The sequence below is a fragment of the Alligator sinensis genome, unplaced genomic scaffold, assembly GCF_000455745.1.
Source record: "Alligator sinensis unplaced genomic scaffold, ASM45574v1 scaffold43_1, whole genome shotgun sequence".
In the NCBI taxonomy this organism is placed as follows: Eukaryota; Metazoa; Chordata; order Crocodylia; family Alligatoridae; genus Alligator; species Alligator sinensis.
The window spans coordinates 1672090-1684588 of record NW_005842092.1 but is presented as its reverse complement, the minus strand read 5'-3'; the positions used below and the strand labels follow the sequence as shown (position 1 = coordinate 1684588).

At 40.4% G+C, this 12499-nt stretch overlaps 1 protein-coding gene across 1 annotated transcript in view; it reads left to right on the top strand.

The window, feature by feature from the left end:
* The window catches only part of KLF6 (Kruppel like factor 6), an 8672-nt gene extending 3303 nt beyond the window's left edge, over nt 1–5369 (top strand). The window contains exons 2-4 of the mRNA XM_006024065.3: nt 115–688; nt 2447–2570; nt 2965–5369. Coding sequence (XP_006024127.1) covers nt 115–688; nt 2447–2570; nt 2965–3016 — 750 coding nt within the window. The 3' untranslated portion in view covers nt 3017–5369. The remainder of the gene's footprint in view (nt 1–114; nt 689–2446; nt 2571–2964) is intronic.
* Nucleotides 5370–12499: the final 7130 nt, after the last annotated feature.

Genomic DNA, 12499 nt, shown 5'->3' with positions numbered 1-12499 from the left:
CGCTCTTCCTTGCACGCTATTTGAACTTTGAAACCATAACCCGGCTTTTATTTTTAAACACTTTTGTAATTTTTTTCTTCTTTTTTTTTTTCCTCCTCTCTCATTTTTTCGCAGACGTGTTTAGAGCTGGAACGGTATCTTCAAAGTGAACCCTGTTATGTGTCTGCATCTGAAATTAAATTTGATAGCCAAGAGGATCTCTGGACCAAAATTATTCTGGCACGGGAGAAAAAGGAGGAATGTGAACTGAAGAATACCTGCATTCCAAAAGAGGACAATCCTAGTAGCCAGAACATAGAGACCAACAGTTTGAATTCAGATGTTAGCAGTGAATCTTCAGACAGCTCTGAGGAACTTTCACCTACTACTAAGTTTACCTCTGACCCAATAAGTGATGTCTTAGCCAATTCGGGAAACTTGAGTTCATCCGTCACTTCTACACCACCATCTTCTCCTGAGTTGAGCAAGGAACCTTCTTCTCAGATATGGAATTGTATACCTGGTGAATTGCATTCACCAGGTAAAATTCGTACTGGTACCATTGGAAAGACTTCAGAAAAAGGTACCCCTGTCAATGGTGACTCCTCGCCGGATGGCAGGAGACGTGTTCACAGGTGTCATTTCAACGGTTGCAGGAAGGTTTACACCAAAAGTTCACATCTGAAAGCACATCAGCGCACTCATACAGGTGAGTAATCATTGTGTCTAGTAGGAATGGCTGGCTACTGTCGGGATTGTCCCTATTGTTAGCGTTACACAATCACTGGATGCAAGCCCAAGAATGAGGAGAGAAATACTATTGCACCCGGAGGCTTATGGAAACGGAAGATCCCAATTCCTCGTTTTCTTTGTAAGCCAAGTGAAGCCTAATTTGGTGCTGACTAGTTTTGTGTCACAAATGAACGGTTCCAATTTGCTAATTGAACATCGGTCAAGAAGTGTCAGTGTTATTTAGTCTTTCCATGACAGTTTGAATTTGCTGACATTTTGTCTTTGAAAACAAAAGGAGATTGAGGCGCTCTCTCAGAATTTAGGATTTCATATAAAATGGCCAGAAGGAGTGCTAGATGGTCTCATAAGAAGTGCTGCTAGAGTATTTTTTTCCTACACCAGGTTTATTAAATTGAACAGCCCAAAGCCTTGCCTATATTGAGCATAACTGCAGTTGGGCACTTTGTATACAGGGAAAAGAATCTTTTGTGTAACTTAGAAAGCCACAAAGCATATCACTTTTTCTAACGTGTTCCTGTAAGGCCACTTTAGTTGTATCGCTTATTATGGTTTCTCTTAAGAAAGGAAGAAGGAGGGGGGTAGAAAACCCCTGAGCTACAGTATTTTATTACTTTAAAACTTGGATTCAAAATATCAATTCTCTGGGTTACGATGAAAGAAAGTGAAGTGGATAGACACTGCAGGGCATGTATAAATATTTTATGGTGAAGGTAGCTGGCACAGTTGATTTTTTTAACATTAATATTCTTGATGACTGCAGTTAGATACGTAGAGCAGCTGGTTGGCTTACTAGTCACAGCTTTAGGTGAGGAGCAGGTTCTGCATCCTTCATGTGAAAGTTGGTGGCCATTTTCCAGAAAAGCTGTTTTCCGCACCCGCTCGATGAAGGTTGGTGGTAGAAGCGTGGAAGGTGGGGGGAGGGTGATGCAAAACAAGGCCCTTTCAGTGATCCACCAGCTCAGCTGGTTTGGTTTGTTTTGATGGGAAGTCAGAGCTGGCCATGCTGATGTGGAAGTGAAATAAAATGAGGCATTTTCACAAAAAAGAGGAAAAAGCAATTTCCACTGAAGCCCCAGCTCTTCAGCAGACTGTAAATAATTCCTAGCAACATAACCGTTGCTCTGCTGCTCTATGACTAGGAACACGTCCATGAATTGCTGATAGTGTCTTTCAAATGCTAACTTTGAAGCCAGCAGTGTTCGAAGTGGCATTGCTGTAAGTTTTTTACTCTTCATCCTGTTTATATGGGTCATCAGGAAGAGGCTGCATGGTTTGCTTGTTTTTTTCTTTTTCAGATAACCTGTGTTAACAGTGGACTTTGAAACAGCACAGTAGCCTAGTTACGTCAATAGATCAAAACCTGTATAGGTCCCTTGGTCATTTTGACGTATGAAGTCAATGGCATCACTCCTAACTAATTTAAAGGGAACAGAAACAGTAGAAAGATGGCTTCAGTTGGCTTCCTTTGGTTCTTATTCAGTCTATCAGCTTGTTTTAGTAAGGGTGGTACATTTTTGCAGGTTGCTATGACAGCAAAGTGATTATTAAGTAAGAATCATCTGACTGAGCCTTCAAGCTTCTGCACCTATGCTCACAAAAGCTTTGAAATGTTATGAACAAAACTGGGTCTCTCTGTATATAAAATGAATATGAGGCAGTATTTGTCTTTATGTGAATGAAGTCATGGCTAATCTGTAATTTGTTTTATTTATAGGAGAAAAGCCTTACAGATGTTCATGGGAAGGGTGTGAGTGGCGTTTTGCAAGAAGTGATGAGTTAACCAGACACTTCAGAAAGCACACTGGTGCCAAGCCTTTTAAATGTAGTCACTGTGACAGGTATGTGAATGAAGTGCACCTTTTCAAACAGTTATTTCAATGCTTTGCGGATAGTGGGTGTAGGTAGCTTAGAGGGTTCCTTCATAAAGAGGCTACAGACACATTGCTTCAGTAAATATTAAGTCTTGTATTTTTAATATAATATTACATTTCCACTATTTAAAAAAAACACTATTTACTACCTGTAACGTAGCTTGTATTTTCAGGCACCGGGGGTTTGTCTCAGAGATGCCTTGTGCTAGTGCATTATCAAGGGAACCCGCTTCTCTTCTTGATAAGATTGGTCTTGACTGAGCAGAAAACTGGTAGCTAGGAAAATTGTCATTGTCTATATTGATTTCCTCATGAGAATGACCATGGACTAATGTGAAATCCAACTGTCCTTCCTCTGCAGGTGTTTTTCCAGGTCTGACCACCTGGCCCTTCACATGAAGAGACACCTCTAGACGGGTCAAGAGGTGAATCCTGCGGGCTAAGAGGCTTCAAGGTTGAACAGCCTTGAAAGGAGGGATGCGTGTTCCAGCCAAAGCATGCCATTTTGCACCCTACCCAGTTGCCTCCAGGACCTCTCTTCCTTGAAGGTCTTTTGAGGGCTAATAAGTCATGTAAGAAATGGCATAGCAACCGTGGTGCGTGATGTTTGGGGTTTCCTGGACTCATACACTGGTACCTAACCTTCTGAGTGGCTCCTAAGCCTTTGCTGTGAGCATGTGCACTGAGAATGTTAATGATTGGGCGACTGTATGTTATGAGGATCTATTGATGACTGTATGCTGAGGCACATTTTTTTTTCTTTTGGTTGTTTTATAACTGTAAGAGAAAAAAAGTCTGAATGTTTTGTATGTAAGGACTATACTGCGAGATGGGACGACCACCAATCATTTCCAAGGGGAGGGGGGAGGGTGCCTGCACCTTTTAGAGGAAGACATGGAGAGGGGAAGGGGGAAAAAAAGTCAGGATGGCAGAATGGAGATGGGGACGCCCCCCATTCCTGTGTGAGAGGAGCTTTAGGTGTCTGGTGCAGCTATTAAACGTGCAATGTGTCAAGTAGCTTGTTTTACTTGCTACAGAGCTCATTTGTAATCCATTGTATAAGCTGTGTATTTACAAATATAACACAACTATAACTTTTCATTATAATACAAAGGTTATTGCATGGTTCTGGGGAACTATATGCTTTTCCATTCTTTAATCAGGACTGCAGTTTTGATTCCAGTTAAGAGCAGCTAAAATACAATTGGTCTAATGTTACATAATATATGGAACCTGAATAATTTTTTCTGTTGGGTGGATAAAACCACTATTGGTTAGAAACTGATTTTTCTCATGCAGCTAATTTTTCTCTTATTTATGCCTTGAGGACTAATTTCTGGTTTTTCTAGCTGTTAATGCACTGTTGACCTTAATAATGGTGCCTTATGCAAGTGACCTTCTCTTGTAGGGGGTCTTATACAGGGGTATGGGTGATGCATGCTTTATTAAGGCTCTCTTTTCACCTGGCATTGTACTGTATCAAGTGTATAATATGAGGGGGGGAAAAAGTTACTCCTGGGGACCTCCTTCACAAAGACAAATATAGAGAAAAGTCCTTCATGTCAGTACAGTATTTGTTAAACTAGACAATTTGACTGTGTTACAGTATAATGCATATAACAATTGAATACCTGACCAATTTTGCCACCTTGAGACTTTTTTTATATTGACTTGCACAACAATTGTGTATATACACACCCCAACTGTACTTAATATGGAAAGTTTTCATGCATATTAAAGATACAGAAGTATTAAAAGATGTATTTGCTTAAAAGGCACAAGTTTCACATCTATATATCTAGCTATCTGTTGGTCATACAGAAAGAAATTATGATACTTTTTTTTTAAAAAGTGGGCAGAAAAATTCTTGTGTATGTATATTTGTGTGTACAGTCTGTGTATGTGTGTATATATAGAGATAATATATAAATATTTTTTTAAAGGGAAAAAGAAATTAGAAGACGTAGCTAGAAAATGCCACAGCCTGTGAAGATTTTTTTCCCCCAATATGGCCATAAAGGAGACAAAGAAATGAAAGATACAGCTATTAAAATCTAGCATTTTAGAGGCTTTACCTTTAGCTTAATGGTTTGCTAAAGGCTTTGTTGGCATTCAGTCTTTCTCAGACTGCTGACTGTGTTTTGTAGTTATTAGGTTGTCTGGAATAGCATATCTGTGGCCATTAAAAAATGGCATGGACAAATATTGGCATGCTGAAATAATATTAGTTGGGTACAGATGACGTACGTTAAGATTTTGGCCTTCAAGATTGTTGGAGGATCTGTAAGTGAGCTAATTATTGTGGAGGTTAAGTTCTAATTTTAAATAGTACACCTAAAATAAAGAACATAAGGCTGTTTCCTCTTAGATTAGAAATAGTCTGTCAAAAAGCAGTAAACTTTTTTTTTTAAAAAAAAAGCTCACCACAGTTGGATGCAATTAACCATGTGGTCCATATTATTTTTTTTATTTATTTATTTTTGGTCTTGCTTACTATGCTAATATTTTGGCACATCTTCCTGGAAACGTGTGTAGATTAGTGATATAAAAACAGTATATGCAAAGTACCTGGTTCCAAGGAACAGGCAGGCCTAAATCATTCTCTCTTTTCATTGTTTTAGAATGCCTGAAATGCACTTTTTTTTTTTGTTTTTTGGAACACAAACAATTCCCAGAAAATGGATTTACTCTCTTTCTTTGTTTTTAAGCTCCTTATTTGCAATGTTATTTGCTTAGCCATAAAATTTCTGATAAATTAAAGCAAAACAAAAAAACTTGCACTGGCTTGTCTCAATTGTGAAATACCATCAGACTTGTTTGGAAGGGGTGGGGCTGTGTGCCATATGTCAAATGCCTGTCATTTTCATAATAAGCAAGTACATTCTGTTCAGGTGATAACTGAGCCTCAATCAAGCTGAAAAAAAAATAAAACATTTTTGCTTGAAATTTAAGAAGAAAAAGTTTCTATTAGTGAAATTTTCCTTTTTTTGTTTTTGAAGCACCCTGTTATCTAAAGAATCTCTTTGTAAGATTTTTGTAAAGATTTTGTTTTACAAGATTTTATTTGAAATTGTTTTTTGCAAGATTGTTATATTTCTGTATGAATGTATTTTTTATTGGAATAACATAAAAAAGAAATTCTTATCAGCAACACTTGTCTGGTTTTCTGTCTTTCTAATGTAAAGTATTAGAGTAAAACAATATAGTATAAAATAATATACACACAATGGTTTGCTATATGGTTGCTATAAGGAGTGATAGCAACCTCTATACACTTCCCCTTGGATTATCTAATTTTAGGTCATTTGCCTTTATCGTCCACAGAATAAACTGGCCAAACTCTTACTCAGCTCACAAAAAGGAAACATTGCATATGTTCTGTTGCTACGACCAACAAAAATGTTTCTTCCCTATTGCAAAACTACAGTTGATTAATCCTCTCCTGTCTGAATGAAGGAATGTGCTTAGTATGCATAACAATGCATTTTAACTTTATTGCTATTACTATAACACACTTGTATTCCCACTGTTTTGTTCTGCTGAAGTGTGTGTACGTATCCTCAGTTCACTGTTTCTAAATTGAGAGATAATTGGCACGGGATAGTGAGCTTATGACAGTGTGTAGGGAGAAGCACATATACTTTTAAGTTCTGTCAAAGACATAAGCCTTGGACCACCTGTCCAGTGGAAAAGGCAAACCCCAAGCCATGAAGGGACAATTGAAAGACATTTTACTGAGAGGAACCACAGAGGTTCTCTTTCTTTTGGCTAGATCCCACAGATCTACTTGCATCAAGGGGTGATCTGACTGGTGACAGCAGCTTTTGATGAATCAGAATGTCACTTTTATATAGGAAATGTCCCTTCAAAGATGTGGTACTTTCAAGCACGTCTGGCACTTGTGTTGAATACAAGCACAACTTTTTGCATGTGCCTCCGGGAGGAGGCAATGGTGATGGAACTGTTCATCCTTTATAGCCTAGTGGTTAGCCTTGCTCAGCCAGAAATTGGAAGACCCCCCCCAGTTGAATTCTGTTTTCAAGCTGAGGGAGTTTCTCACTCTACCAACTGGGGAAGAGCCCTTAGCACCAAACTAAAAGCTAAAATGCAGGGGGATAGGGGGTGTATCCTCTCTCCCCACCCCTCCTGTGGATGCTCATTTACTAGGGTGGCCACACATCCCGAGAATATAGGACAACCCCTTGGTGAGGGGTGGGCCCCCTCAGCCAATCAGTGGTGAGTGGTGGGGCTGTGCCTCAGTCAATCAGCAGCAAGGGGTGGGGTGCTATTCACCTGGTTGGGAAGGGTTGTGGCTTCCAGGCATTTCTCCCACAACTAGGCCTGTTTTATAGCCAATATCTGTTTGATGCAAAATTCTGTGATAGGAGCATTTTAAAACAGATCCAATTTAGGGGCCCAGTGCTGCCCTGAGTGGGACAAGCTTCCCCTCTGAAAAATTAGGTGCTGGTCTGCCCTACTTCTGGATACCTAGACAGCTTAACTGCCTATCCTAAGATAGGTCTATGCCTGTGCAGAACTCTGTGCGGGCCGGGAGCGCCCCGGGCCCTTTTTTGCACTGCACGCGGGCTGTGGCCAGCAGCCCGGGCACGCGGGGGCGGAGAGGGGAGGCTTTCGCTCTGGAATTAGGCACGGACACGTAGCGGTAGTTTAAAAGATTGTTTACTTACACCGAGATGGCAGTGGTGTAGGCTGGAAAGCTTGCTTCAGTTGCAGTTACAGAGAAGAAAAAGGAAAGAGGCGGACAACAGTTCTAGACTCGTGAACTCTAGCCCAATCCGGCTGAAGGCTCTGAACACGTGAGCCCGTCGCATCAGCTGAAGAAAGTACTCGTCCGGAACCTCCCTTGTTCGTGGAGTCCTCCAACTTGGGCGGAAACCACTCAAGCCTCTTATACGGCTAGCAAGCCAATCACTAGCCGCCACGTGTGAATAATTTAGAACTGGCCAATAATGGGACCCAAATCTACATACAAATGGCGGGAACTCTTTGCAACGAGCATTTCTGTGCTGCAACAAAGAAATGCACCCTGCAAAGAAAGCTTCAAATCGGCGGGAAATTCTCCCTTGCACCGGGATTCTCTTTTGCAGCAGAAAACTCCGCCGTGCAAGGAAGCTTGCAATTTAGCGGGGACAATTTAGCAGTGCCGAAGCGCACACAAATAAAAATCACACCTTTTGGGTTGTGACAAACTCCAGCACATGCAACCAGAGAGCTTGCAGGCCAAGCAGGCATTTAGGCAGCTCTGGAGTGGTTTATATTTTGGTACCTTAGGCTTCCCAAGGTCTAAATCTCTCGACTTCATGCAGATTGGGTGAATTTTACTCCATTTCATTAGGATAAGACATGCCAAGCCATCTCTAGGGGCGTGGGGGCCCAGGACATATGGGGCATATGGGGCCATGTGGGGCCGTGGAGTGATGAGCGGGGCTGGGGGGAGCAAGCGGGAAGAGCATGGAACTGGCGGCGCGGGGCAGCCGCAGCAGAGCTAGCAGCATGCACCAGCTACGGCGCTATCTGTGGGGTCCCCCCAAAGCATGGGCCCCAGGGCGGTCACCCTGATTCACGCCCCTCTCTCCCCCCGCCAGGGACAGTCCTGAAGGCATAGTATGCCGGGGCATTTTTGTAGGGCTTGAGATTTTTAAACAACTTTCTTCTTCACACTCTTACTATTATTCAATTGTAAACAGAAGGAACTGGCACTCTTTCATAATGGCTTTTGAATCGTACTTTGCACTGTGATCTCAGCTGACATTCTAGCTGCTACTTCAATCTGAAAAAATGAATCATACTCAAATGACATTCCAGATCCTTTTGCAGTTCACAATCTATAAATGGAAGCAATTTTAGGAAACCTGAGCTTGACCCTGGAAGTTCTCCACCCATACACTTCAATGGGTATTGAAACCCAAGGACCCAGCTGTGGGTTGGCAGATTTTGCCAGTTTTCCTGGGATGTCGCTTTCTGAAGCAAGCTCCCGCCTTGCTGCAGCTGTACATTTGAAATAAGGGCTTGACAGTGCACCCTCTAGGCTCAAGAGTCCACCTTTCTTTCATACAGAGTCTGCCAGAGAAAAAGTTGTGTTCACACAAGGAAGGCCAGCAGCAGAAGTATTGTGCAACAAGGAAGCAGCAGTCAGAGAGCATTTGGGAGTTAGTGCATTTCAACATGTACATCTGCTGTAAACTTGCTTAATTCTAGATTTTGAAATACTGAGAAGAAGGAGGGAGGGAAAGGGAAGAGACTGTAGGGGAAAGAGAAGCGGGGTGGGAATGTTCTTAAGTATTTTATACAAAGAAGATTGTTGACCTTGGTTACTGGCCTGAGCAAGTCTCAACAACTTCCATTGGAGGTTGCCTAGGTGAAACAGAGGACAAAATGTGAGCCAACATGTTGCCTGTTATATATATATATGTGTGTTTGTGTTTATAAATGTACATATATCATCTGAATATAATGGCTTGGAATTTAAAATAAGGCCAATTAGTGTTAGTCTTAAAATCACATTTTAGTTGTGGAAACTGCTGCAATTTTCTCTCTCCCTCTAAAATCAGGTTCTATGAAATATTTTTATTAGGTATACAGTGCATATGAAATTGTTGCTTACACTGTGCTTGTTAGAGCATGTTGAAGATAAACTGGGTTTTATTCCTCTGTCTTTAAAGGTTGTTTATAGTGCTTCTGCCTTTGTGTCTGTTCTTTTTTTTCCCTCCCCTCTCCTGTTCCCCTGAACTATTTTAGCATCCTTTCTTTATGTATTTTTTTTTACATGGCATTAAAAGCTCCAAGGGTGAAAAACATCCTCTAGCAACTCTTTTGTAAATCTTAGAAATAGTACAAGCAAAGTTACAAATAAGAAGAAAAAACCTACTACAGTGATCCTTTCCTTATTACTATTTACAAAATACCAAAGGAGTACAGTGTGTTATACACACACATAAAGGAAATAGTCAAGGGCAAGTCTTCCTCACTAACTGGAATAAACCATTAAGTTGCGGCCTGAATGTCCCTTACATGGAAAAAGGAGTCAGGCTAAATTGAAACAGGTGTGAGAGCTCTCACTGCATCAGCGGAGAGTAGAGCACCAGGGAGAAGACAGCATCATCCTCATTTCTTTTTAGAAGAGAAGGGACTGTACTTTTCCCCATACTTTAACCCCTGCATGAAAAATTCATATCAGAAGGCTCATGTAGGAAATATTTACAGGACTTTCTTGTCAAGAAGCCTTCAGCACTCTTCCCTCAGAGAGAGTTCTCCTTGTCCCACCCCACCCAACAGGGTAAAGGGCCAGCCATGAAACCCTGGGCTCTGACAACTCAAATCCGTGGTCAGTGCAACCTGCAGTTCTGCAGGAGCTTGGCCACGATTCTTCAGTGCCAGTAGGGATGTGTTACCAGGCATGCATAGCCAAGAGGTGCCCCAAGGTACTTCTCAAAATGAGTTTCACACCAGGAAGGAAGAATACAGCCTGAGCCTATATGATCTTTTGAGATTCATGGCAAGGCTAAAATAGGACAATTTGGATTTTCTGTCATCCCTAGGTCTCCTATTATCTTCCTCTGCTTACAGTTTGTTTCCTCCCTATTCCTGATCCCTAGCTAGCAGGCATAATGTCAGTGGCCCCCGAGTAGGGAAATTTGATCTGCCATAGAGAAAATAAGGTGTTCCCTCTATGCATGCATCTCTGGAGGTTCAATCAGCCTAGAAGCCAATGGTTGGCAGGATCCTGCAAGGGTTGGCAGGATCATGCATTAAGCTTATGAGCTGGCTAAAATCCAAGCATACTGAAGTCAATGGAAACACTCCCACGCACTTCAATAAACTTTGGATCAGGTCCTTAGCCATATAGCTGAATAAATAGCCAGGGAAAAGATTCTGCAGGTACTCATTCAAAACTACATTTTAATTAATGACGGTCATAATCTCATCATGTCCATTTTCCATGTACATTTGAATTTTACTGAAATAGCCAAGAACAAATGTTTAACTGAAATGTGTATATTTGATGAAAACAAGCTTCGGATTGTGTATTTGGTTACAAAATTTGTGATTCACACTGCAGTTTCATTTACAAAACAGCTCCATAATTATCGCATAAGTTACAGCAATGCATCTATTCAATTGCGATATTCTCAGTTTGAATGCGCTACAAATTATTAACTGAGAAATTATTAACTGAAGAAATTTAACTGGATATGTGGGGTACCATGGCAACCACTATGGCCTATGGCTTTAAAAGAAAATAAAATTCTGCATCAGAAAAGAGCAAACACATTCTGTTAAAATAAAGCCGAACTACTCAGAATTTTGGAAAGGAGACTGTCTATTGGTCATGCTCTTGAAACAGTTTTATGATTTGTCACAGGAAAAATAACTATAAAGGAAAACCACAAAGGTGTTTTAAGATGAACTATTATGCCAAGGTGACTAGTGCAGCCATTTTGGATTGTCATCAGGATATGAAGCAGGTGGTGTGTGTTTATTTTTAATGTTTAAGGAGGTAAAGAAAGCAATTGGGAGGTGGTGTATTTGGTTAATAGGCAAGTAAAGCCTCATGCATACAGTTCAAATAGGAAGTAAAAAAAAACCCTAGCAATGCTTTTCCACACAAATGAAATGAAGCAATGCAGCAACATGCTTAAGTAGATTTATTTGACTTGTTTCACTTTAAATAATTTTAATGAGAAATTATCTAAATGTTTTTGAACAGAGATAGTAATCTGGTTACCACATGTTGTAATGTAAGTCAAGCTGCCTTTTAACAGTGGTTTCTTTCAATACAATATAAATTTAGCTGGAATTAGCATTGCTGCATATTGGTCCCTAAGTGCCTTACTTGCTATACCTCCTTCGCTTCATTGCCCCTGTGCATTTGAGAAGCAGAATGTATTGTCAGCCCTGGACAAAAGCAACCTGTCTATTCTGGTTGGGCAGGAAAGAGGATTTACTCATCCTGTGATATACCAGTCACCCCAACAGTAATTCAGGCAGTCAACAAGTCATGGAGAAGGTACTTTGATTATTTTTCCCACATCTTGATATCCCTTTGGATTTGATATTCACTGAATGTAATAAAAATTGTTACATGAACTAGAACACACATACTCTTATGTCACATTAGCACATTGTTTGAGGTTGTATATGATTTGGTTGTCAACATACAAGTCATTTAAGAATATTGTTACTTAAAGATATTTGCAAGACAACAATTATCTGATCTTTATTTGTTTTGCAGAAGTCTGGGAAGGACAATGAAGGGAAAAGATGAGTTGAAATAGATCCTTGCTAATTAATTAGTATTATTATTCATGCTAGATGCAAGGCATCTAAATAAGAAGCAGACTCTCAAAAATGCTAAGTCATATCCAATGTAATCATTTTCCAGAGAGCACAACACTCCCCACATGATGTTTGAAGTCCTGTTCTAACTCTTGGGGCCGTACACTGTTAAAAATTTGCCCCTAATAACATGCTGTCGGAAAGCTGATGAACTGAAACTAGCTCCTATGTAGAGGGCCAGCACAGGGCTAGTTAAATGGTTTGTGCCAGGGTAAATTAGACCATGAATTTAAGAGCAAGTGAAACTTGGCCTATCAGTACATCAGTAAATAAGTATTCATGCTGTAGGAAAGTTTTCGTGTCACAAATGCAGTTTTGGTTAGAGCCAATAATGTAGCAAAGATCTGATGAGTGACACAAACAATCATTACTCATCCAATATGTCTAGGATTTTGAATATGTATTCACTGATGTATTGATAGGTCAAATTTTATTTTATCCTAAATTGCTATTGACAGCACGAAAAGTGTATAGTTAAAAGAGAGAAAAAACTATCTCAAAAGTAGTGGTGAAAAGAGGGGGCTAGATTTGCTTCAGAG